This window comes from Onychostruthus taczanowskii, unplaced genomic scaffold (assembly GCF_017590055.1).
Source record: "Onychostruthus taczanowskii isolate IOZ18803 unplaced genomic scaffold, ASM1759005v1 scaffold49, whole genome shotgun sequence".
Lineage (NCBI taxonomy): Eukaryota > Metazoa > Chordata > Aves > Passeriformes > Passeridae > Onychostruthus > Onychostruthus taczanowskii.
This window is the reverse complement of record NW_024502458.1, coordinates 381,155-406,421: the sequence shown is the minus strand read 5'-3', so window position 1 is coordinate 406,421 and position 25,267 is coordinate 381,155. Positions and strand designations below refer to the sequence as shown.

The 25,267-nt window shown below is 40.2% G+C and overlaps 1 protein-coding gene across 2 annotated transcripts in view; it reads right to left on the bottom strand.

The window, feature by feature from the left end:
* BRSK2 (BR serine/threonine kinase 2) overlaps positions 1 to 25,267 on the bottom strand; it is a 303,379-nt gene that overhangs the window by 35,239 nt on the left and 242,873 nt on the right. Inside the window, exons 9-13 of one of the 2 annotated variants that reach the window (XM_041415069.1) lie at positions 23,896 to 23,927; positions 18,284 to 18,448; positions 17,450 to 17,547; positions 12,291 to 12,441; positions 8,417 to 8,482 (exon numbers count right to left, since the gene is read on the bottom strand). In XM_041415069.1, coding sequence (XP_041271003.1) covers positions 8,417 to 8,482; positions 12,291 to 12,441; positions 17,450 to 17,547; positions 18,284 to 18,448; positions 23,896 to 23,927 — 512 coding nt within the window. The remainder of the gene's footprint in view (positions 1 to 8,416; positions 8,483 to 12,290; positions 12,442 to 17,449; positions 17,548 to 18,283; positions 18,449 to 23,895; positions 23,928 to 25,267) is intronic. The other variant, XM_041415068.1, reaches the window with a different exon arrangement.

Below are 25,267 nucleotides of genomic sequence, written 5' to 3'. Positions count from 1 at the left end.
CAGAAAAATGGTCTCTAAAATGGTCTCCTAGACATTTATTATTAAACAAGTTTGAGTGGCAAAATTCTTTAAAAACAAGTGAACTGCAAGAGGAAGTATTTCCAAGGAAAGAATAAGCTACAACTGAACACAATGGCAGGTTCTGTTTTCTCTACTTGTATCCTCTGCCCTGATGGTTTTCTTCGTATCCCACTGAAGTTTGTCCATCACACCAAGTAGGTGAAAACCAGAAGCTCACTCACATCACTTTTTTTGGCCAGATTAAATCTCAACTGGCACCAAGAAAATCTGGAGCACTCAATCTATGCAGAAAATTCCCACATAGGTTTTTTTCTTGTACCCTGATGTAATCTGCCCATCATAGTGCAGCAGAAAAAAAAAACTAGAGGCTCACTCACAGCATTCTTTTGCACTAAATTAAGCCTAAATTTGTACCATCGAGATCTGGGGCACTCACAAAGGTTTATGCAAAGTAATTTTAAGGGGAGAACTATCTGCTCCACTTTTGAAAGACTACTGTATGTGCCTTTCCTATAAGTGAAGTAGCTGACTGCACCACAGATGTGTCGTGCAGATGGGACATCCATTTAGTTAAAATGTTCCTTGCATGAATCATCAGGAAAAGCTTCTTCCAAACCATGAATTACAAGAGGAGTCTACAGATAATTTTGGACAAATGTGGAAGGCATTCAGGTGCCCAGAGATGCAGTTAAACACCAACTTAGAGTTAAAGGAGATGCTCCCACCAACTCTTCATTGTGGTGGGAACATCCTCTCTGACACTCACCTGAATTCCAGGACACTTGCTTAAAAGTTCCACTCTGCTATTTCCTTTTTGCCATCAGGTGTTTCCAACAGTCCTGAATTCTCACTTCCCAACCCCACTGCCTCTTATCTTTTTACAAAAATGATCACACACATGTAGGGCAGAATATGGCAGTCCCCACCTCCCAAATCCCAGTTTTTTATTGGAAGCAATATTTGAAAAATAGTTGTTGTGTACTGTGCTTTCATCCAGCCTAGGAGCCTGAGGCAGGGGACATAAGAGAGAGTTAGTATGAAATCCTCCTAGAAATGCATTCAGTATCCACATGATTGCTATTGAACAGGATTTATTTCTGCTGCTGATTTACATGCAAAATACGTAAGAAGTAAAGTAGGCCCTATAGCAAGCTTCAGTTTGTCCACACTGGAAATTGTATACAGGAGCAGTGGAAAGAATTTTAAAAAGCCTCTGTTCAATTTAAGTGTTGGGGTAAAAAGAAAGCTAGACATTTTTAGAAGACTTCCTCCTTTACCAGAAAGTGGTAGTACAGGATATGACACCAAGACTGAGGAGAACTTCCTCAATTTAACAGATCTCCCATAATTTACCTTTACAAATGGGATATGATTCTCAAGCTAGCTATAAAAACTCAGTACCATGCCCTACTACGTGGTTCTGTATTCCAGTACAAAAAGTGCTAACAAGCAAAAATGACAGATTTGTCCCTCTCATCAAGATCATTTCAGCTAAGCAATGGTGTAATTCAGTTTGTAAAAAAACCCAATCACATGCACTGCTCCTGTATCTCAGAGTCAGGTGGACAGAACTGGGACAGGGCCAAAAGAAAGGAATGAAAACGTTGCATTATGCTGAAATGCTGTAATAAAAGAAAAGGAATTTAAATTTTTAGCCCTCTCACCAGAAAATGAAAGTTCGAGGCCCTACAGGCAGCATTAATATGGCAGACTCTTACGTCTTATGTGTGGAAAGAGGTATGACATCCATTCATTTTGTCTCCATGGCTATGAAATAAATTTATTCAGTGAGATGTATTTATTAGTGAGTAACCTCCTAAGCGTCTTTATAGGCATCAAATGTTACTGGAAGTATTAAATCTATAATTATTCCAATAACTTAATACTAAATGCAACAATCAAGGAAACTGTGAACACTGTGTGTGACTCATTTTGCTCTGTGTTTTGCATTCCTGTGTGCTTGTGCATTAACTCAATGGAAGTCATCTAAAGCTTGTTGAAAACACAAGCTGGAAAGACAGTGCAGTTGCTCAGATAAGGAGCATTCCCTCAAACACAACTGCCAGATTTAGAGACCCAAGAAGAGACTCTTTAGTGATACAGATCTTTTGACAAGCCTGGAGGGAGGAATTCAAAAATCCCAAATCATAAGAGAAGCAGACCCAAGGTTTAGGAGGGGGAAGATGCAGAGGGCACTCTAAACATAAGGTGGACACTGAGATCATTGCAGGCTATTCCCCCCATTCCACAGACTGACAATAACCTGGAGACAGCTGAGCTATGAAAGAGAGAGGCAAAGGACTGAAACGAAATGTGCGTGTGTGGGCTGGAGTTTGTAGCTGTGATGATTTTATACCTTATTCAATCTATTTGATAATTCAAAGTATCCAAGTTGAAAGGTCCTTCATTTTAAAGTAATTTTATACTAATTTTAGCCAGCTGCTGTCAAGAGGAAGCCACGCAAGGCCCAGCTCATGTCAGACCAGTGTTCTGAAACTGAGGGGCTTGAATCCAGTTTCCAGCTGGTTTCAGAGAATGCAGAATTTCCTGAGAGGTACAGAGCTGAAGCTCGACACTGCTGAGGTGCAGACAGAGAAAAACAGGAGACAGGAGAGTGCAGCTGGCCTGGTAACTGCACTGCACATGCAGCACATGTACAGCACATCTCTCCATCACCCTTCTCTCAGATCTGTTCCCAAATGCTTTAAACAGTGCCCCTCCTGAGACACACCAGTAGAACATAAAGGCTTCACAGCATGAATTGAACATTTAGGTCAGATTTGGCATTTGTTTCTTCTTCGAATAACCATCTCCTAGAACTTTTTCTTACAATCCAAGTTTGGTACCCCGTTGCAGTCCCAGCAGAACTTGCTTTCATAGCACAGTTTTACCAGGATGCTGAATACAGCCTCTTAGCTGGTCAAGCTGGAGCCATGCTTCCAAGAAGGGGAGCCTGCAGCATGCATGCAGCGTGCATTGATGCATTAGACTTGTGTCCCTGGGTGAAATGCCTTAGAAATTTTGAATTGGTTTGATTCCATGTGTGGTTTTGAAACTCATTCCAGAAAATACCCAGCCAACCTCTTACTTGCTTCAAGCATGAACTGGGTGGAATTTGATACTCCTCTTTCCTTGCTCACTCAAAGCCAATAAAATCTAAACTGAAACTTCAGGGTATCAGACCCCTGACAATGACCTGAATTAATATGCAATGAACAGTCAAGTGAGCAGTCAGGCTGTGTTAAATTTCAACACTCTTACTTTTGGGTGTCTGAAAGGTACAAACTGTGCTTCCTCACCCTCTGATTCAGGGAATATGTATAGAATACCTTGGATGTTCCACTGTCTTACAGTCCCAACCATGCAAATAACACTGTGACAGCTCTTACTGGGAATATTCATGCTTGAGTCAGAAGGTCTGCTTATGGTAGCAACCACTTGTAAGATGAAGCCTTACAGAGAGTGCAGAGGAAGAAGTGCAGGTGTTGGTAACACACCTCTTCTTCTTTTCAGCCCATACAGATGGTGATGTTGAACAGCACCACCCTCCTTAATTGGCCAATTATGTTAAAGTTCCATCTATAAATAGTTTAGAAAGAATTAACAGATATTGAAGTATGCTGCAAACATGAGAAGTAAATGTTACTGGTGCTAATTAGCTTTCTCAATGTGTACCCTCTCAACAAGTTTTTACTGTAGTCTGTAATGATCTATTACAATGGTTTTATTAAATAATTTATTAATATAATATTCTCCTTCTTTTAAGTATTTATAAATGGAACTTTAATTTGAAGCATGACTGCATTCTTAGCTGTACCTATAGTGCCTTTATTGAAAATACAGAGCTTTGAAAGTATATCTGTCTCTAGGGCCATCTGTTCACCTCTTAAGAAAACATATTCTAAAAAGAGAGGGAATACCCAGCATTTTTTAATAACACAGATGGGATTCAGTTTCATTAAAAAAAAAAAAAAAGAAAAAGAAAAAGAAGAAAACTGGATAAATTAGGATCCAAATTAACTGGAAAATACCAAACAGATACAAAAGTGCTAAACAGAAAATGGGTTTCTTTCTCAGAAGGTGTCTGGTATCTGCACAGTGTCTGAGGATAGTTTTCTGTGCCCACAGACACTGAAATAGAGGGACAAATAAGAGAACAAAAAAAGAACCCGAAAGTAAATTATATGGAGTGTGACTCCAACATAAAAGCACACAAACACACACAAAAGCACCAAAAGTGCTTCTTCCCACGTCTCTCTCTCTCTCCCTGCTGTAAAGCCTCAGCCACTGAAGCATATCAACCTGTGTTGTGTTTGGAAATTGCAAATGAAAAGTTCCTCTACAAAGTTACAACAGGTCCCACAAGAGGAATAATCCAAAACTAGAGCTTACCCCAATGGATCAGCACTCGCCATCCTCGGAAAGGGAAAATAAAGAGAGAGGGAGAGAGAGAAAGAAGGAGAGAGGGGTGTGGAGGCAGGTGGAGAGAAGAGTAGGAAAAGCAGAGTGAAATACTGTTCGGAGAACTGAACGGTCATAATCATTGCCACTGGTGCCTAAGTCTTTCCAGAGACCAGGAACACTAGGGGGACAGTTTCATTGACCAGAAAACAGCTTTTGTCCCACTCACATATTGCAGACACATCCAACTTTGGCACTGGGGAATATGGAGAGGCACATACTAAGGCTGCAAAAAAAAAAAAATTCCCAGCCAAATCCCAATTAAAGCAGTCAGCAGAGCAATGGGGTTCATACTTCATGCTGCATTTCTTCTCTGCCTCTTACATAAGGCACAGTTATATCACACTGTTATCCAGGAAATTGTTCTTTTTGTCCCCACTTTGTTCAGTGCAGTGTCCCTCTGTCCCCCAAGCTGGCCTGGTAAGAAGTACTCTTTTTTTGCCACGAATGAACTGTGAAATGTATTGGTTATTAAAGCATGCATTTCTGAGCCAGCTTGGGAGCCCAGGGTACAAGATTGTAGCTCAAGCTGTGAATCTGCTTTGATACTGCCTTATTAGTCATGATGGTCTTATAGTCAGGAATTCAGATCAGCTAGAACGTACCAGCTCAGCAACCCAGCACTTATCTCTGTGGATGCCATCTTGTGCTCCAGGATCTCATTTTTCATTTAAAATAAATTCAGTCTCTGGGTCTTGTAGGTTGCAAAGGAAATCTTTCAAATGTGAATGGAGAATAAATCAATGCTGTGCTGAAAAGAGTCTGAAAAAGCAGTTCTAAAAGCAGACTGAATCTCTGGCACATTGACTTTGAAGGCTAGTGACAATTGTAAACATCAGTATTCTTAATTTTTATCTACTAACCAATGCATTCAAAATGGAAATAGAATAGTCAGGTTATTAAGTTTTCAGGGGTGCAGGTACGCAAACTCAGGAAAATGTCACCACCTTTTCACATTAACAAAGATTAGATTAGAAATAAAAAAACGGTTTGGTGTTATTAAGCCAAATTATTTTCAAGTTGGATGCAACACTTTTTTTCCTCTCTGTCACTTTCTCTCTCTCATTCTCTCCATTTTCAATAAGAGGCTCCCAAGCTGCCAGAGCTACCTCTGGCTGGGTGAGGAAAATCCATTCGCCACAAGACAGAAACGCCAAATTTAATATATGCCCAGTAGATTTCACAGTTTACTGCTCAGTGCAACTAGCCATGCCTCCAGTTACATCAACATTGCAAGTGCTGGGCTGAGCCACCAAGGCAGTTTTGAGAACAGTTAAAATGAAAATGTAATCAGAATAGGACAAAAAAGCTGTTGTGCTATGCATTGATAGAGAAGTGGAAAGAAGCATTACAGTAAGTTCTTTTTCATGTGTTTGAGTGACACTCCATTTATATTTCAGCCTGTGGAGTGCAAATTTGGGTAAGATCTAATTCATATATATATATACACAAATATATGTATATATTTAGGAACAAATGCTGTCTTCAATTGTACCTGTACCAATCTATCTACGGTGATGTAACTGAGAAGAGCAAATTGACACCCATTGTATATACTGGAACCTGTGTGTATATTTATACAGAAAATACACCTATATTCACACATGCAGAATAGTCAAATGTAAATAGAATGGGTGCAAGAAGGTTCAATAATGTTTCTTTCAAGTCATTTTCCCAACAGGGAAGGCACTGAAGAGGTTAACAAAGAGAATGGAAAGCAAATTGACAACAGGGTAAAGGAAAGGGGAAATGAGGTTTAAAAAAAAAATGAACAATCCCAGGACACAATAGACCCAGAAGCGCAGACATGTGCATTCCCTATAATACTGAAGCAAGTGAACTACGGAGCTGCGGCAACCCAGATACAGAAGAAGAGAAGCACTGAAAGAGGGGGTGAAAGAAAGTCAGAAAGAAAAAGAAAAAGAAAGGGACAGTGGCCTCAGCTACTAAGACAACCATGTGCATCTAGAGGGAAGGGACCCTTAAAGATGCAGTATTCCTTTAAAAAAGGTATCATAAAATTGGACAATTAAACACTGAACAAAAATTTAATGGCCACCCTGATTTATGTGACCCCATTCTTCTGGGGTCCTCTTTGCTGCCTATCCCTTCCTTTCATGTGGCTGTGCACAGATCTAGAATCCAGGTTCTCTCACATTCCCACCACTGAGGTCCTTCATTTGAACTCTTAGAAGTGGGAAGGAGGTAAGGTCACAGTGAATGTGGTCCTTAGAAATTCAGCCTGGTCCTTGAAGGAGCAGGACTGTGGGTGATCCTCATGCAGTGCTCTAACCTTCTCCTCCTGTTTTCTGAAAAATACAGCCTTTGAGAGAGAACAAAAAATGCCTATGTGGACTTAAGAAATTCACACAGAAGATACAGAAGTGTCATTTCTTCTGCTCCTAACACAGTTGTAGCAGCTGTCAGAGAAGGACAGAGGGACAAGGAATGGTGCTCAGAAAGAGCACTAAAAGACTCCTCTCCTGTCACAGATAAAATTTCTGCACCTCTTTTACTGGATTTGATTCCTAATTACTACGAAAAAGCTCTTCTTTGGAGTAACCATACACTAACTTTTAATGCAAGAAGTGCCTCATGTTCCAAGAGCAGAACTTACATATAGGGAGTATCAGAGAAAGGAACAGGAGTTTCCATGTCTATGCTAAGAGTCCAGGAAAGCCCAGCCACTAAAGGCTGTATAACCACTACTTCTTAATGGCTGTGGAACTACAAGGTTGCTAACAATTCAGATCCAATCCAATGCTTTGTTGGTATTTTGGCATCTTAGAGAGGGTGCTTTACAAACCACATGAGGCACAGTCTCTCCTGCAGATGCACGATGTTCCTCACTGTGGCAGGTTGAGGACTTGAAACACTGACCACAGAAGACTGTCTCAGACTGCAAAAGGCCAAAACAGTCCCTCACACATCCTGCAAATCTCCTGGGGCTTAAAGGCCACCTTTATCTCTATACAGAAATATTTCTATGAAAAGGGGAAATGGAAATAAGAATGCTTTGTGAAGTCCATTGGTTCCTTTAAGGAAGCCATTGCTTCTCCCTTTTTGAATCATATGCCACACTTGTAACCTTTGGGTAAGCTTAGTCCAAAATTTGTAAGGATTACGTTTTGATGAAGAGTTATCCTTTGAGATGCCAGTTTTCAACACAGAGAAAAATTCTCTTCCTTTGAGACCAAAATTTTAGAAAAAACATGTACACTAAAAATCTTCACAAAAGTATGAACTTTTTTTTTGTGTTCATGGACCCACACAAGTCTACTTAAAGTCTGTAAATGTGGTGGCCTACCTGTCTTCCATTATGCCTCTGCTGACAGTTGGGAGTTACCCTTTCTGTTGTTCTTCAGCATCTGTCACTGAACTGCTAGATTAGAATCATCCTCCAAAAACCCTGTTTTCAATTACGTTTTCCTCCTATGTCCTCTGGGTAGTCTTAAAGAGTTTGTCTCTTGCCAGAAGTCTTTAATATTTTGTCTATCAGACTGAATTTCCAAAGTTTCCTACCACTGTTGTCACTCACTCAGTTGTGCTGCTGTTTCTAATGCTCAGAGTGGAACATTCTGGGCTTTCCCAGTGTTTTACATTCCAATCCTTCCCAAAGACATCTTAAGCAAATACATCTTCTACCCTGGGCAGAACTTCTACTCATGGCAGAACTGAACCAGAAATAGCAGTAGGATGAAATTTTAGTGGGGAAATCATTGGTACAGTCCAAGGCTGCATTGGGGATAGCCTCAAATGAATGGTACTGTACAAAAAGATACACAGTGTGGAGCTGTAAATATCCCACCCTCTTTGCTTCCCTCTAAAGAGGAAAGAGAGAACAGCTCTGTCCCCACACAGAGAAGGTAAGTACTGCATCTTTAAGGTCTCAGCAGTGAGGTAGAGGAGAGGAACATATTGTCAGTGTTTATACCTTTCTTCTTTGTTGAATTTGGGATTGGCTTCAGAGATATCCAGGCTTTTACTGAACATTGTTTTACTATGGCAGGAACAAAGCAAGAAAACACAGTTACTAGTGTGGACATTTTTATAAAAGAGAGTAACCTGTAGCAATGCTGGACACCCAGTCCCCAACCCATCCTCCCCTTTTTAAGCAATGCTCTGAAAAACCTTTCTTTTACTTTACAGTCATGGCTCACACCTACACAGTGCTCAAATTCATTATCTTCCCCTGACTTCTGAGGTCTAAGATGACTCCCCCCATGCATATTTGTAAACCCTGCTCTCCTTTATTCAATTTAAAACCCAGGTACCACCTACTTTGTCACAGTGTCCAGGGAAAACAGGACACACCTGAAGCACTAATTGCAAAGCATTCATTACTCACGACTTTTCCAGAAGACCTCAACACTAAGCATGCTCTCAGAAAAGGTTAAAATCAGACCATAGAGCCTCTTAGAGGAACAGTAATCCATGTTGTATTCTAATTTGTAGGGTCCATTACCATTTAACTCCCAACCCTCCTCCCTATACTCAGTGTATAGAGAAATGCCCTTCTTTCTCATCTTAGGTCTCAATCCCTGCAGCTTAGAAGTGAAATTCCCTGTGCTTTGCTAAAAGGGCAGCTCCCTGAAATATATTTCACTGGTGATATGCTTCACTGTTTCTCAGAACACTGCTCCCTAATGTTAGCTGATCTCTCATGCAAGCTCTCCACTTCAAAAACTAGAAGAAAATGAATAGTTAATGAAGCCCATTTTAGAATGGTTTTTGGACTCTCACAGCAAAGCTGCTGAACATTTCTGCCATATCCCTGCTGGATTCTAGCTCCCATGGAATTCTTCCTAGTCTGTGTGATTTTAGCACATGGGACAAATTAGCTAATGTTAAGCTAAGCTCAGAACCTACTTCTTTTCTTTTGACATTTCAATGAAATACCAGATAGTCTGAGAGGTGGGGATACCAGAACAGCAGAAGTAATTAAGACATAATTATGAACCCAGTTTAGTGACAAGTAGCAGGGAAGCCCAAGAATTAACAAAACTTAGTCACCAGTTTTAGAAGGGCTAGAGTTTGTGCAAACCAACTTTGCCATTCACAAAGATCCATTGGAGAACACCTGGAGAGGTTGGCTCAAGCATTTGAAGGAGCCTGTAAGCTCCACAAGCAGCTTTTGTGTGAGTTTTCCTCGTCCATTATTCCAAACCAAATCACTGAAGGATTTATGTTTTTCACTTAATACTGTTGCAGCCTGGAGGCTGGAGGCTGCCAAGTTTTAAATTTCAGTGGAAAGATATGCCCTAAACAAGCCAAGACCAGACACTTGTAGGGCCCCCACATGGTTACCAAAAGCACAGATCATGATACAGACATGTAAACCCGAGGTTGTAACATAAATTCTCTTTATGCAAGCAAACATCTGTTTACTACTGGGAAAGAGGACAGTAGGAATAAATCACAAGACACTTGGGTGTGTTTTGCCCACTGGTTAGAAGTGTATCTTTGCCAGCTCAAGGAAGAAGCAATGGCACTGTGTCTTCAGATGCTTATACAAGTCATCTGTGTCTAAAAAGGAGACCTGATTCCATGGTCAATCTTCGTAGTATTGTAGGATAAAAAGCACTGAATAGCTGTCTCTTGAGATCAAAAAAAAGGTGATTCTTAAAAAAGCATACGCCTTGGAGATCTAAACCCCACTGCTGCAAAATCCACTGTCAGTGGGTCATTTCATGGAATATAATACGCAACTAGCCATTAAAAATCCCCACTCTTGGTGGAAGGCACTTGTCACTTTGTTACTGAGGGTTCTGACAGATGGTGCCCCATCAGCAATGCATCGTCCCCAGACACTCCCCATGCAGTGGGGTTCGTTAATGAAGCCAGTTCGTGTTATAAACGACTGTGCTGCCAGCAACACGAAATGTGCCGCTGTCATCTCTGCATGTGCATGGGATGAATTATGGAAGCTCACACGTGGAGTAAAATAACATCTTCCCTTTAACCCCTTCGAAAACAAGCACTACCATGCTCATCATCATCAATCATGGTGTTATTACATCCCTTTCTCCACCCTTAATCACACTTTTATGTCCATTCCTGACCTGTCGTGTGCATTGCCCCATATCTCTTTTGTGCCTGCAGGTTTTGCTTCCTCCTTAAGCCACAGCCCTCCTTTACTGATATGCAGTCTGGATATATCTCACCCCAGACCTTTTGACTTCAACTGTTTCCTAATGTGCATAATCGAGTGAGACATTTAAAGGCAAAATAAATACTTTGGATAGCAAGACACAGCTTTGCCTCTGCAGACTTCTGAACCCAAATTCAAAGTTCAGAGCTGGAAGAAAAGGTTTCAGCTCTCAGAGAATGCTGTGGTCAATTTAACACCTCCTCATTGTTCCACTCAGTTGGACACTCCCTGTGAAGGAGCTTTGTGGTGGGGAGAAGTGATTTGCCTCTGCCTGGTCTGGAAGCTTCATGTCCCATGCATCTCCCAGCAGCAGAGTAAACACTGCAGGTAGAACAAGGAGTCACTGCTGTGCTCATCCTTACTCCTTTGAGGCCTGTTAGGAACACTGAGCACACCCTGTCCTGAACACTTCCTTCACCCACACCTCACACCAAATCAGATATTTGAGACAGGTTTCCAACCTACAATATGTCAAGAAGTCTTTATGGCAGTCTCAAGGCGACATATCCAGTCTGAAATAAGTCCTAGCAGATTCTGAAAATCACCACTCTTTCTTCACTACAGATAGAACTGTAACAATTGCCAGGAAAAGTTTCCAGCAATTCTAGGGGCCTCTGGAATATCTATGAAATTATTTCATGTTCTTCTCCCAATTCTCAGTCAGCAAAGGGATCTTCTGGGCACAGCAGGCTTTTTTTTTTTTTTTTAAACAGATCTTAAGAGCTGAACAAATAAAAAATTATGTCAAAACTGAAACAGAAGGTACAGCAGCATCATTATCATCATCATTCATATATGGAAAGGGTTCTTTTATATTGATTGATTAATGCAAGTGTGAAACCAAATGCATGTGCTTCCCTTAAGCTAGTCATAGGGACTGAGGAAGCAACTTCCATGGTTCACATAAGTGAATTTCCACAGTTCACTTACTCTCCCAGAACTTGCCTTGAGGAGACACCATTTTCCTCTGCTGTTTCTCCACAAGACTGACACTTTCTTTGATGGAAAAGAGGAAAATTATACATATCCCATCACTTTACAAGCATGTGGTGATTTATGTGCCATTTCAGATGCATTCTGGCTCTGACAGCACATTTTGGAGGCATCTACAAGATGCCTGGACAGAGCTTTTCAGATTCAAGTTGTTTTGATGACATGGAGCATAGTGTTCTTTTAACTTCAGGCACCCAAAAGCTAGGAACCTAATCCCAGATAGTCACCTAGATTACTGTTGTAGGCTCTGGAGACAGAGAAGAACAAGCAGAAGGTAATTTATCCTGTTTGACAGGACACATGTTTGAGACCTCCCAAAGCCCTTACATGTTCCCATTGCCCAGTCAGCCTGTATTGCAAGCTTAGACTGCATGCCCATGTCCTCAACAACTAAAAAGAGGTGAAATGGGTCTTGCCCATTTCAGAGAACATGGTGGCTTCCTGAGGAATAGCTGCAAGCAAACAGAACCCTTAAGGCCCTGGCAGGACTTCTGGTCCCGTGTGCACAAGCACTGCTGGCTGCCAGATCATGTTGCAGATTTGACTGGAGGGTGCAATGAGTGCTGGTATGAACAGAAAAGCCCCACAGCTCCTCTGTATGTGCAACTCAAAGTGCAGGAGCAGACCCAGGCAGGCAGGGCTCCTGGGTGAAGCACAGACCCACCTCTGTCCATGCTGTGCCATTTCAATAGCTCTGCGAGCAGGAACTGGGGATCCTCCATCTGTCACGCTGAGAACCTCCATGGACTTCCTCTCCGGCCGCCGCTTCCCGTGCCTGTTCAGCATTGGGGAGTCCACACGCTTCCTGGGGGGATCTGACAGGAAGGAAAACACTGTCAGCTCAATTCAGCTGGGACTTACCTCATGCAGGTGGGTTAAATCCTCTCTCAAGAATTTCACTCTCCACCTCCCCTACAAAGACAGATCTCTTCATGATGGAGGTGGACATTTGTAGTCTCTCCCTTGTTCCAAATTTGCAAGCATTAAGACATAACTTGCAATCCACCTGCAGAGAGAAGGAGCCCTGCCACTGCCCTGAAGGTATTATGAGCACTGCAAAATAGAGGTACAACTATACCACAGCTTGCAGAAATTAGCTTACAAAGCTGATAACAGTAATAACAGGATGATACAAGGTGACAGCATGGGCTATAGCACAAGCTGTTAGGCAGAGCATGAGCCATCTAGGGATCCTGTGTATGTACCCAGGTTACTAGAGCTTGCCTTCCACATCCCTGCCAGCCAGATTAAATGTGACACAGGGACAGCAGTACACTCTAAATTCAGAATTACATGCTGCTCTGAAAGAATACCCTTTTTCTGCATCTTTAAGATTACATTTCAGGTTTTTCCTGCTGATTTATATTTTTCCTCCTTCAGAAGCATTACAAATTAAACATGCCTGTCTACCTGAGACAAATCTTTCAATGAGAACCACACCATACAGCTTTTACTACCATAGTAAATTAAATGCTATACACACTTTATTGTGTAACAATTCCATGAGGTATCAAAGTGCTACTTTAGCTTTGCAGAGTGAAAACTGAGGTATAAGAAATATTTAAAGACATATAAAAATACATAAAGATATGTAAGAGATATTTAAAGGCAATTCATTCCTAAAGATGTTGGTTCTGAGGAGCCTTTAAATTGTTCTGAGAAGAGTCTTTAGATACCAAAATGCATTGCAGAAGGTGACTTGCCAAATCATCCACACCTTCTTGGTGAGGCAGGGAACCAAATAAAGACCTGCTGAGATGTTTTATAGCTAACACTGCACATGGCATGCAAACAGTATAAAGGAGAAAGGCAGAAAAAAAATACAGAAGGATTTTCTTTCCTTTGGTTAGGCTATTTCAGTTCCCTGCCTCTATTTATAGACACATTTTTAATTTTAGTGGAGAGTAGCCACTTGTAAAAGAAGGCATCCTTCACCCCTGCTGTTAGAAAGAAGCTCACAGTGCCCAGTTCTTAAGGCTTCTTCTTCTGCCAGGATCCCTGTGCAAAACCATAAATACCACACTTGACAATTCTACCTCTACTGCCTGCTCTTTATTATCCTGCCCTCCTCACACCCACCATGTACTCGTTCTTTCTCTAACATCATGTTTTTTAGAACAAGAACTCTTTGAGGCAGAGCTTATCCTTGAAACAATGAGCATAAGCTAAGATGGCTCAATGCAAATGGATTAGTGATAACAACTGACCCCATTACAGTATAACCCAAGTATTCTTTGTGTTAGCAGTAATAATATTCCGCTTAAAAATTAATTAGATAAAAAGTGCAGTTGTATCTCACTCCGTTTCAAACTCTATCCAGCAATAAAAAGATAGTAGAAAATGGTATAGGCAATCACCTCCAGATAAGAAAAAAAAAAAAAAAAGAGTGCATAAAGCTGACAGAAAAACAGTGGGAGATAAAACAAACAAAGCATTCATACTGTGTGACTTCAGCTGCATACGTGTAAGTGCTCAAAAGTAAGCTGGGACAAGGTTTAGATATTTCAAACTCCTGCTTCTTCAAGCAAGTTCAAAATATGAGAAAGCATTCATGCTACAGAGCAACTGGTGGTTTAGGAGTGTATCTACAGCATAGTAAGACATAACAACGATGTTCAGAGTGTATATATAACACAAAATGGATACAAGTTTTGTAGCAGGATATCAGACATAAAAAAAGGAAAGTAAAACAGTGCAGTTTAAAAGAAAAGGAGAAGAAAGATGAATGAAGAAAGCATCAAATGTCAAAAGAATGGTGATGAATAAGCTCAAACAAGAGAAGTTAAACAATAAAGAGAAAAACACAAGAAAAATATTTTATGAACAGATATTTTAAAAGTCAATTTGATCCATGAATGTTCAAAACAGAAATGGAAACTCAGCCAAGTGACATTTACAAAAGTGACACGCCATTTTCTTAAGAGCTGGACTTTAAAAGACAGCAAAGAAGAAATTTGAAGAGGAATTAGCTAAAAACTTGAATGACAGTCTTTTGTACAGCCATGAGAAAGAGCAAACCTGAGAGAAGGACATTAGCCAGAGGGGCCATCAGGGAATCAACAGAAAATTGAGGAGAAGAAGGATATTGCTAACAAGCTAAATGATTCTTTTGTATCAGCTCTTATGGCTTAAGATGCTGGAAGAAATTGATTTCTAATCTATATTTTAAGTTATCAAAGACAGACAATAAGCAAAAAGAGCAGGTGGTGAAATGCACCTATAAATCCAGGAACAGCAATTCAAAAAAGTTGGATGGAAAATACATCCAAAGCTTGCATTAATGTGGTTGAGCTTCTAATAAAGGTATTTGATGCCTATTTAAAATTGGCTACAATCCTACAGTATACATGGCTGAGAGTAGCAAGTATTGTACATACTTCTTAGAAAGGTCTGATTAAGAAATGACAGGGCACCATCACTGTCAAGTCTAAAGATACTAAAGAATTAGTTATATACACATCCTTCCTGCCAGCATGACTAAAGTGGTGTCATACAAAAGCTGTAGAAGATTTTGCACAAGCCCAGGAATTAAAAATAGGAAAATCTCCAGTATTTGCCCTTCTCTTCTTTAACTCTCTGGACATGGTGAAAAAAAATCAAGTCATAGTCCAGTGACAGTATAAGGATGCATTTTCCTTTTATTTCATATCAGAAAAGCATAGCCATTCCTAAGGATTTTTACATATGAAGATAGAATCATACAGGTAACGATCCAATTGTAAATCTGCCTTCTCACAGAAGGTGGGAAATAAAGGTTCACCTTCTGAGTTTGGTGAGGCATCTCTATCTTCTATATCTATTATGGCCCAATCTTTTGTTCTCTAGTTTACTAAGAAACTTCACTCCACAAAATCCTTTTTCTCAAGGAGACATTAGTTGACATTCATTTCTTGTACTGAGAAGTTTCTCATTCCCATGTTTTCTAAAGAAAGTGGAGCTACATGTGAAAAATGTTGGAAGTGGCCCTTCCTTGGCTCTTGGAAGAAACTTCATACAGCTGAAACAGACAAAGGGAAGAAAGGGCAACCTGTAGCTGGCCATATTTTTACCTGCATCCATCGTTTCTCAGACTTAATATGCCAAAAAAGAGGAAAAGGCAAAATACTCTCAGATGCTTTTTTTTTTTGGCAAGAGCTCACACAATGTACAACTCTCATTAACATGGTTTCTTCAAGCTGCTATTATTAAACTGTTACTTGTTCTTTTCTTTGTTTGTGCAAGGCCATTGCTAATGGCTAATGATGAGATATTCATCAGACACATGACTGCTCCTAATTAAACCTTGCCCCGCGTTCTCAGAGATACCGCTGGGAACAGAGGACGTGAAAACCCCCTGTGGAAGAGGAAATACAAACACTCAAAGAATAATGCTCAAACGTGCAGGTGAGGCACATAGATAGAGTCAGTGTTTCCCTGTTAGGAAACATTTTCACCCCCTGCACAAAAAATACAAGAGTGGACCATAATATTCCAGTTCAAACCATGAAAATACTTTGGCATGTGGAAGAGGTATGAGATGCATTTAGGGCATAGTATATTCACTTACATACTGGGTTTGAAGATTCTAGAGTCACCTTGTTTCTTTTCTTATGACAAAAGCATTTCTAAAACAAGTTGACGCTGTCCTTACATGGCAGGATAATCTGTGTGAGTCAAAAGCTGATTAGCAGAGTGCTAGATGACAAACTGCACCGAGCAAGGGGCTTTTGACCACAGGACCTGCAGCTGGCACAGCTACCCATCTTCATCAGGATCCCTGCTAACATGCTCTCTGTAGCTCCATCCAGGTAGGAATTTAAAAATTGCTATGTTAACTAAGAACTTTCATCTCTTCTCCCGCTGAAGAGATTTCCCTGCAAAATTATAGGGCCTGGAGATTGGAACTTGGATAGGTTAATAGTTCAATGAAGCATTAACAAATGCAGTGCAGTACAGCACTGCCTTGTAAGCTTGTGAGATTCCAGGCTTTCCAGTGAAAATAAAGGGCACTTTGCTTCTAGTCTTCAAAGTGCTGAAGTACAATACCTGAAAATCTCCACACTTCTATGCAAAACTCTGTTTCAGATCATTGCTAGAAGTGACTAATCCTTTATTAAACTTATCTGCACATCAAGAGTCACTTATATAGTTAGCTCCTTGGGGAGCACTTTTCCTGTTGTCTGGATTAGTGGTGATCAGCAGCACCCTAAAAAACCAATGAATAAACAGGAATAAAGTGGTATCACAAGAGCTTTGTAAGATACATAATCTTATTGTGCATTAAGCTTTTAAAATCTTTCTAAGTCTAAAAACATGGGAGTTTGATTTATGTACTATAAAACAGCTAAGTTACATGATTCATACTTTCAGCAGTGCATGTATAGAGTTACAGAGAAGAGAATATGCACATATATAACTGCAGAGGAGTGCAGCTACACAGCTTCTTACTAACTGAAGTCCATGAGCAGCCTATCTGCAACAAGGAGACTTGTAATTAGAAAATTCTGCCACTAGATTATACTGCCAAACCTCATCTGCCTGCATAGAGTCAGCCTGTGGGTTCACAGCTCATTTTTTAAGATCCCATTCAAGACCTACTTGGATGTTTCTACACTGTGAGACAGGCATGTCTTGAAAGATGAAGCCTTCTAGTTTAACCACAGAACAGACCTGCCTGCCCCAGTCTGAGGATTCTCACCAGTGCTGTGTACACCATTTCACTGGGAAGGTAACAGCAATGCTAGAGTTTGGGTTTAAATTAAAATAAAATCAGAATTAAAAAAAAAAAGTGAAGAGGCACTAGTTCAGATGGGTTCATGGTGACTGAGGTCATATCTGCAGTACCTATTTCATTTCTAGGGGGAAGATCCTCATCTTCATGACTAGGATACCTCTCCTTCCGGTCAAGCAGAAGAAAATAAATCATCTTTTCTTGGTTTTCTCTGAAAAAAAAGATAATAAAAAAACCCATTTACATTAGAAAAGAAAAGGTCAACAAGTACATAAAATTTTCTCATCAAATAAACAGTCACAGTTGTTCTAAATGAGTTGGAAGTGGTCATGTACATGACAGTTAGATACACAACCCAACAAAGCTTTTGAGACCCTTGCTGTCTCAAACAAACAGCTAGTGAGGAAAGGAAATAAGATTCCCATGCGCCACACACAGAACAGAGGCACAGACAGCCAAGGTTATGTGTCCCCAGGATGCCCAAACCAAGAGTGGCAGCCACACAGGCCTCCTGAGCCTCTAAGTGCTCTTTCTACCACCTGTCCCTCTTAACACCTCAGGAGATACACCAGCTCTTAGGCATAAGTTTGAAATAAATAAAAATTTGGCAACAAAGGCAGATCCAACACAAACATCAGCAATGATACCTCCCCATGCAGACTGTGCAGCCCATGTTTTAATGAAATGACCTGGCCAGGCAGCTATGGCAGAAATAGCACAGTGGCTCCATTGCTGGTCAGGCTGTGAGCTTCTGACCCGTGGAGCAAGAAAGGCTCAGTGCTTGCCCCCAACACCCCACCAGCAAATGAGCAGCCAGAGGGGGAGAAGTTCTTACCAGTCATTCAGAGAGAGAGACATCAGTTAAAGTGCTCTCTAGCTTTCCCCAGGTTCATAAGCACCCCAGCCCCTGGACACCCAACTGATATGAAGACTGAGCAAGTGCTTACTCTTCTGACAACAAGTCCTGTAAGAGTTTATTTCGGTCACGGAAGCAGCCTAATGAGTGCATGCTATCTAACACGTCTGGATCAATATCCTCCAAGGAAGGCAGAGAACGAATCTGCACCTTTCGAGGGATTGGTTGCTCTGGTTCTGGCTCATTCTTACCCCCTCTGCAGAGGAAAGAAGATGAGAGAGAGAAAGGGGGAGGGAAAGGAGAGAAAAGAAACATGAGTCACAAATGAACCCATACTCTGAAACACAGCCTGCAGCAACAGATGGAAACAGCTTGCTAAATTCCCACTGAGAGACCAGAGCTTCCAACCAGACAGATATTATGCTCATAAGAAACTGTCATGAAGGCTAAGACTGACCAGCAGGTTGTGGATTTGGGTCTTTAATGAGAAATGTCTGTGTTCAGTCAGCAAGGCAATAGGAACTTCACTTACCAGTGCCCTCGTAATAGAAGCAGCTGTTCAGCATCCTAATGCCAAACATTTATAAAACACTACATGTTTTTAGAGATGTTGTCTCATCAGCTGGCCAGACCTCAGACAATGAGGCTGAAAAGTGCAAGCTGAATGATTTCCTTTCAAAGAAGAAGCTCTGAACAAACCATCACTCTTTTTCATCACTTCTGATTACAACCGGCACTGCAGCAGTTTCTTTCGTTAACACTTCCAATGTGATTAAGAGACCTCAGTGCTCAGGCTCTCACTCGACACACTTTAAAGTTCCCCACACTTTGGGGGAAAACCATGCTCTTTAATTACACACCCAAACATGACAATCTCTGCTTCTCTTAAGACATGCAAATTCGAAAATTTTGGCTCAAGTGCAATGCCCGAGGTCAGTGGCAGACCTCAGAACACACCATTAGCAGCAGAACATATTACCCTTTCAAATGTAGTTAACACAGGCTTTCTGCACAATTATCTCATCCCATTCACTAGGCTCAGGAAATAGTGATTATTCATTGCAATTAAAGGCCATGACTGCAAGAAACAGGTCAAGGTGTCAGGGTATATCTAACTGACTAATGACATGTATTGCAGACATCCTGAATATCCTTTGATTTTATTTTGGAAGGCAGTGAGCAATTAATGTAAACTCCATCCACTCAAAGAGGTGGGTTTGGTGGTGGTGTTGATGTTTTGGTCAGAGAAATTATCTACTCTGAACCTCTGCTATTTCTCAGTGGCTGCTTCATGCGATGTTGACGTTTCCCTGCTCCATCAGTGAGGTCCTCCCTTTCCTTTATGTGGTGCAAATGTGTGACTGTTGGGTCCAGGCTCCCAGCATGGGCAACAGGAATCAGGAATATTTCAACTGCATCAGATGTCACCATTTGCTGTTTATGGGGCTGTGTTTGGACTAGAGATCCTTCCTTTTGATGGGGCTGTGTTTGGACTAGAGATCCTTCCTTTTGATGCTGGAAGAAATAAGGCAGCCACAACTTATGAAGTTACTCTCACAGTTTAAAATGTTCCTGACTCAATGTAAGCTATCCAAGTATCTACACAGAAAAAGGAGTTCCAATCCAAATGTCCTTAGTTTTTCTTGTGTAACTTAGAAATCAGCTCTGGTAGGTTGATATACAGAGCCCAAGGTCTCAGCCAGTGTACCAAAGAGAGACCATACACCCCAAAAAGAACCAATGCAGATTATCTCCTCCAAGGTAAGAAGGCAATACTAAGTCAATGCATCCAGAACAGGACAGTCACATGCTGGGACAATCACAGGAGATTGCTGAGTGCTACTTGCAATTTATTTTTAAGCAAGTTGAAACGCAGTTGTGAGGTATCTGCTCTGTTTGTGGGACATCACTTGCAAAAAGACTCCTCACAAATGTTCATTTTATCTTCTTCTGAAGCAGTGAAAATGTGCTCAGTCCTACCTGGATGTCATGGAGTTAGACATTCATGGAGTCAGTGTTCATTACATGGGTCATGACAACATGCGTCAGATCCCACTTCTCTTACAAGGAGCACTAATACACACCCTGTTCGGTTTTACTCAATTTAGAGCAGTGTAAGTAAACAGAGGACATAAAATCTGATCCTTGGGATTTGTTCTTGTGTGTCAAACCACTAAAACACAGCTTCTGATGGCCCCTTTGAGTCTCACAGAAGCATCTGTATCTTCTGCAATGCCACCATGGTCCTGAATCTAAGAGCTAAACTCAAAAATCCTTGTTCAACTAAAGAAACATCTTATTCCTTCTAAGAGGTCACTACTGCTACCTCTTAGAATCAAGATCTAGCTCTCAGAAGGTAATAAGCAATGATTAGTTCATAACCTTGCACTATTACATCTAGTGATGACCTTGTCATTAAGACAAATTCTTGCAGGATAGACCTTTGAACAGCAGCTGAGTGTTTTTGCTTTTTAATGATCTACAGTTCATTTCTGAAAAGTACTGACTTAATTAATCATTCGTGTTACAAGCAGATGTCCTTAAGGTAATTAAAAGAGATTAAAAAGAATTATTGTCTTTGAAAATTTCCAGGAAACCTGGGTTTCCCACTAGCTGCCCTTGTCTGAATAGAATCTACAATTTCCTTTAGTATCAATCAGCACAGGAGCCATTTCTAGGGAGCACAGCTTGCCATCCTCCTTGCACTCCAGGGTGGCATTTCCTTATGCCCTGCACCTGGTCAGCCTCATACACCGTCAGGAATTTTCACACCTCCTAATCAGGTACAAGTAAAATCTGCAAAGAGGTGTCTTGTCATTTGGCAGTGCAATTCAGAGCTTCAGGAAACGAAAATCACCGGTCTGGGCTGTGATTGGCATGACTGCAATGCCTGTTCCATTCTCAGTCTAGCAGAGTGACAAATTTGTTGCATTGCAGCCCACACAGACATCAAACAATGTCACACAGTGACTACTGCAAATCACATATATTTTTTTAAAGACCCACATGAATGTAATTGCTGCTTTAAAACCCACCCTCTTTTGTGAGGATTGGTGGATACAATGGCTGTGATTCCTGATCAGGGTGGACTTTTTCAGTCTCTCCATGAAATTCTCTCAGGAATCCAACCGAGATGCCCATTTGCATCAGTGCAAAGCAAAGCAGAACCAGTACATTTATTCTTTTTCTTGTTTTATTAAGTTGGTACCTTCACAATTAAGGCAATAACTCAGTCTTATAGGAGTGGGTATTTACCATAATAGGTAATTTCATTTGCCCTCTAACTTTATTAAAAAATGTGAAAATAACTGCTGTTTATTTTCTGGTTTATGATAACCTGCAATTGAGGTAAAAATAAATTATTTCAATTAAAAAGACTTGAGAAACCTCACTGAATTAATTTGGGTGGGAGAGCAAGAAGTGGAGGTTGCTGACAAAAGGTTTCACTTAGGTTTCTTTCTTCCTTTTTTAGGCTTGTGAATCATGATTTCAACTTTCAAGACCTCTTTCTCTGCCTGCCTAAATCTGCAAATAAATCTCTTCTCCAGTTTTATAGTAGCCTCAATATTTATTTGAAGAATTAAGTGAAACCGCTTCAATGTTCAGAGTACAACTTTCAGGTCAGTAACCTATAGATGACAAAGGATGAAAATTTTACATAGAATTGTAGATAAAATAAAGAAAACAAAATTAAGAGGTGAGCAAAAGAGCCATAGGATAAAACACTACAACCCCTTCCTCTCTGTCAGCATAAGTATTTCCAGGCAAAATAAATGCAAAGAGGTTGTGAAACATTACCAGATGAAAGCAGTTGAGTTTTGGAGGCAGCAAGGTTATTAACTGACTAAAATTAGCCATAGGGTGTTAACCTCCTGAGGTCAATCCATGGCCAGTACAGAGAAAATGAGAAAGAGACTCATTAAAAAAGCTATTTTGAGCAGAAACTTCTTTTTAGGCAATCTGAAGAGACATCTGGAAGAGCCTTTCTGCACTATCCTGGGAGTCCAAAGGAGACTTGCTTTTGCAAAACTCAGTTTCTACTTCTGAAAACAGCCTCAGATGCAGTCTACTGTGTCAATCATCAGAGAGCCTGACCTTCATTGAGAGCTACATGAAAGTGTTCAAATGTTTATGTCTCCAAAGAAAAAAATCTTCAAATTCTAAATATAGACTAAAGTAATGAAATGACATCTGCACAATTGTGTATGTGAGCCTGGGACAACACTCCCTCAAAAAGTGAAAAGATCCAGGCAAAATCTTGAGGAGGATAAAAATAACAATATAAATGATCAATTACTTTTCCTTTTATTTCCTATTTCAGTTCTGATAAAAGCCTGGAGAGTGTCAGCTGATTTCACTCCATGAAGAAACAGAGGGGAATTATCGTCCAATCTGATGTAAACAGCATTTACTTCTGCAATTGCTAGCAAGACCTTATAGTAGGGATTTCAGAGATTACAATTAGATATTTCCCCACTCCATTTGTTCTACATTTACACATGAGAGTTAAGGGGGAAAAAAAAGTATGTGTAGGAAACCTCCAGTACCTCTTTGGTTTAAAAAGGTGCCATGTCTGGTAACTGAAGAGAGCATGGAAAAGACATGGGCAGAGTGCTGCACTATTTCAGGTAAACGAAGTTTTTTCTTAGTTCCAATTCTTTTCTTAGCTATTCAACAAAATGTTGAACCCCCTCAGGTTTTAATGAAGTCATACAAATCCACAGGTGAACATGGCCCATGAGACAGAATTACAGAAAACAAAACAAATAAAGAAAAAGTGGTTTTTTTCATGGTGACAGGCTTATATATCAGTTCACATCATCCTCGAGTACTTCTCAAGAGTAATGACAGGATTATGAAGGCAGGACTTTCCTTATCACCCACCTGGGAAATGTATCCAAGCACAATTTCCTTGTTTATTATGTGGAGTATTCTCCTTAATTTGATTAGAATATCATAGTATAAAAAGTTTATTTACTTAGGCTTCTTGAAATATTACTAAGGCTACACAAAGAGCAAGGTCACTTTTAAAAGCCATCAATCTTCCTTACACCCAAACCACCATACAAGCATGTACTCTTCTCACAGACCTCCTGTTTCACTGTCAGGACTGCTGTTTTTAATCAAGTCACAGAAGTACTCTCACATCAACAGGTTACAAGGTCAGAAACAGTCTCTTAGCTTGCTATGAAAAAGGAGTGGGGATTATGAGACAGAGAAGCTCTTGCTCACAGGTGCTTACTTATCAATATCATCATTTTTGTTTCTACTTCAGAGAAAAGCCAAGATGCCAAGAAGGAACAAATGAAAGCTTTCTTGTCAAGAAGGTATTACAAGGGATTGTCTGTAGCACTTGGATAGCAAACTAAATATGGTTGCTAGGTGGGTATTTTTTTGCTGATCACCTGCAGGTATCTCTTTAACACAGCAAGTTGGTGGACTGAATGTCTTATTTCAAACAGTTGTTAGCCATTGTACAAAAAAAGTTCCTGGGTTGGTACATATAAATGCAATTATATTAGTAGCAAAGGGTAGAAAAATAAAAAAAAGTAGATGTTTTTCTGTTCTCTGCCTCTTTTTCTCATGTATGTGAAATGTGTTTTCAAACTCCAGTCTCACTCTTCTAGTGTTCTCTTCACAGAACACTAGAATACCAGAATCAACAATGAATGTATGTAAAAAATGTTTTTAAAAGTTACTTACATATACCATATGTGTTTCTGAATATGTTCTAGCTGTAAAGGAAAAGAAAACAAGGAATTAGTGCTGTAAAATAGAAAAGGTAACTCTACAAGTCATCCTTACTCAAGGCTTATTCAGATAAATCCAAAATTTCAGAGATGGACATATGCATACAACAGGAACTTTATGCTGCATAAAGAGCCACTCATCCTACTGGAATAAACACCCATCCCACTGGAAATGGCACTTTAATTCCAGACATAATGCATCAATCAGGAGCAAATCCCAGGCAAATGCTAAGTGCGAGGCTTCACAGGTAACTTTTGGAAATTCAAGCTTTTCCCTTCCCAAGTCCTTCCCTCTTGTAATCTAACTGCTCCTTTTTGTATGAGCATAATAATTTATCCTTTGTACTTAAATTGCACTTCTAGTTTTGTTTTGGAGGAAAAGAGAGAGGAAGAAAGAAGAAAATAGGTTCAAACAGATAATAAACAAAATAATTTGTGCATCTGTGGCGTGACCTTCCTGGATACAGGATGCATTCTAGATTGGCTTCACATTTAGCATCAAAATCTAAGGACCAAGCAGAATAAGGTTCTATGCAATTTACTAATTCTGCACCTGAACATGAGACCACAAATTTGTTTTACTTCCCTCTTTCCTGTTCCACACATGAGAATTTCACTATGCAATGAAGGACTTATTAAAGCTGAAGGTAGCCATGACCACCTATGGAAGGCAGATTCCACAAACACTACGATGATATCTTTTCCCACAAGCGCAGGAAAAGAAGGCAACACGGTTTTTCCAAGAGAAACCCTTAACAGCAGAGAGAACAGAAGATTCATATGACATACTTTCAGCAGAACATTCCAAATACGTTTTGTTTTAATCATCACAGCATAAAGTAACTTTTCTTAGATATCCAGGGATTATTTGTTATGTGAACAATGTTTTTTATGTTCAGCATTACACAGCTCCTTTGTAGGTGCAGAACAAAATGCACACTCACTGCATATGGGCTCACATTTGTGCAACTTTCAGGGGAAAGAAAGGAGAGAGCTGGAAGAAAACTCGTATGAGAGGAAATCACAGACCCATTACAATGGTCAGGAATAATGTCGACAGCTGCTCTGCTCTTATTACATTCCACTTCCACAATAATTAGAATTAGAGAGAAAAAGAAACAAAAAGAAAAGAAAAAAATAAGGAACAGGCAAACAACAAAATCTCAGAGATAAAACGTGTTTGCCACAGCAAGGAATCAGAGACCTCTGTGCTATGGAACAACAGCTCAGTGTCTGGGAAACACTAAGACATAAGTTTGGCTATATATAAGACCATTTCTTAAAATTGAGTCAGGGCTTTTCCTGAAAACAAAGAAACAAAGGAA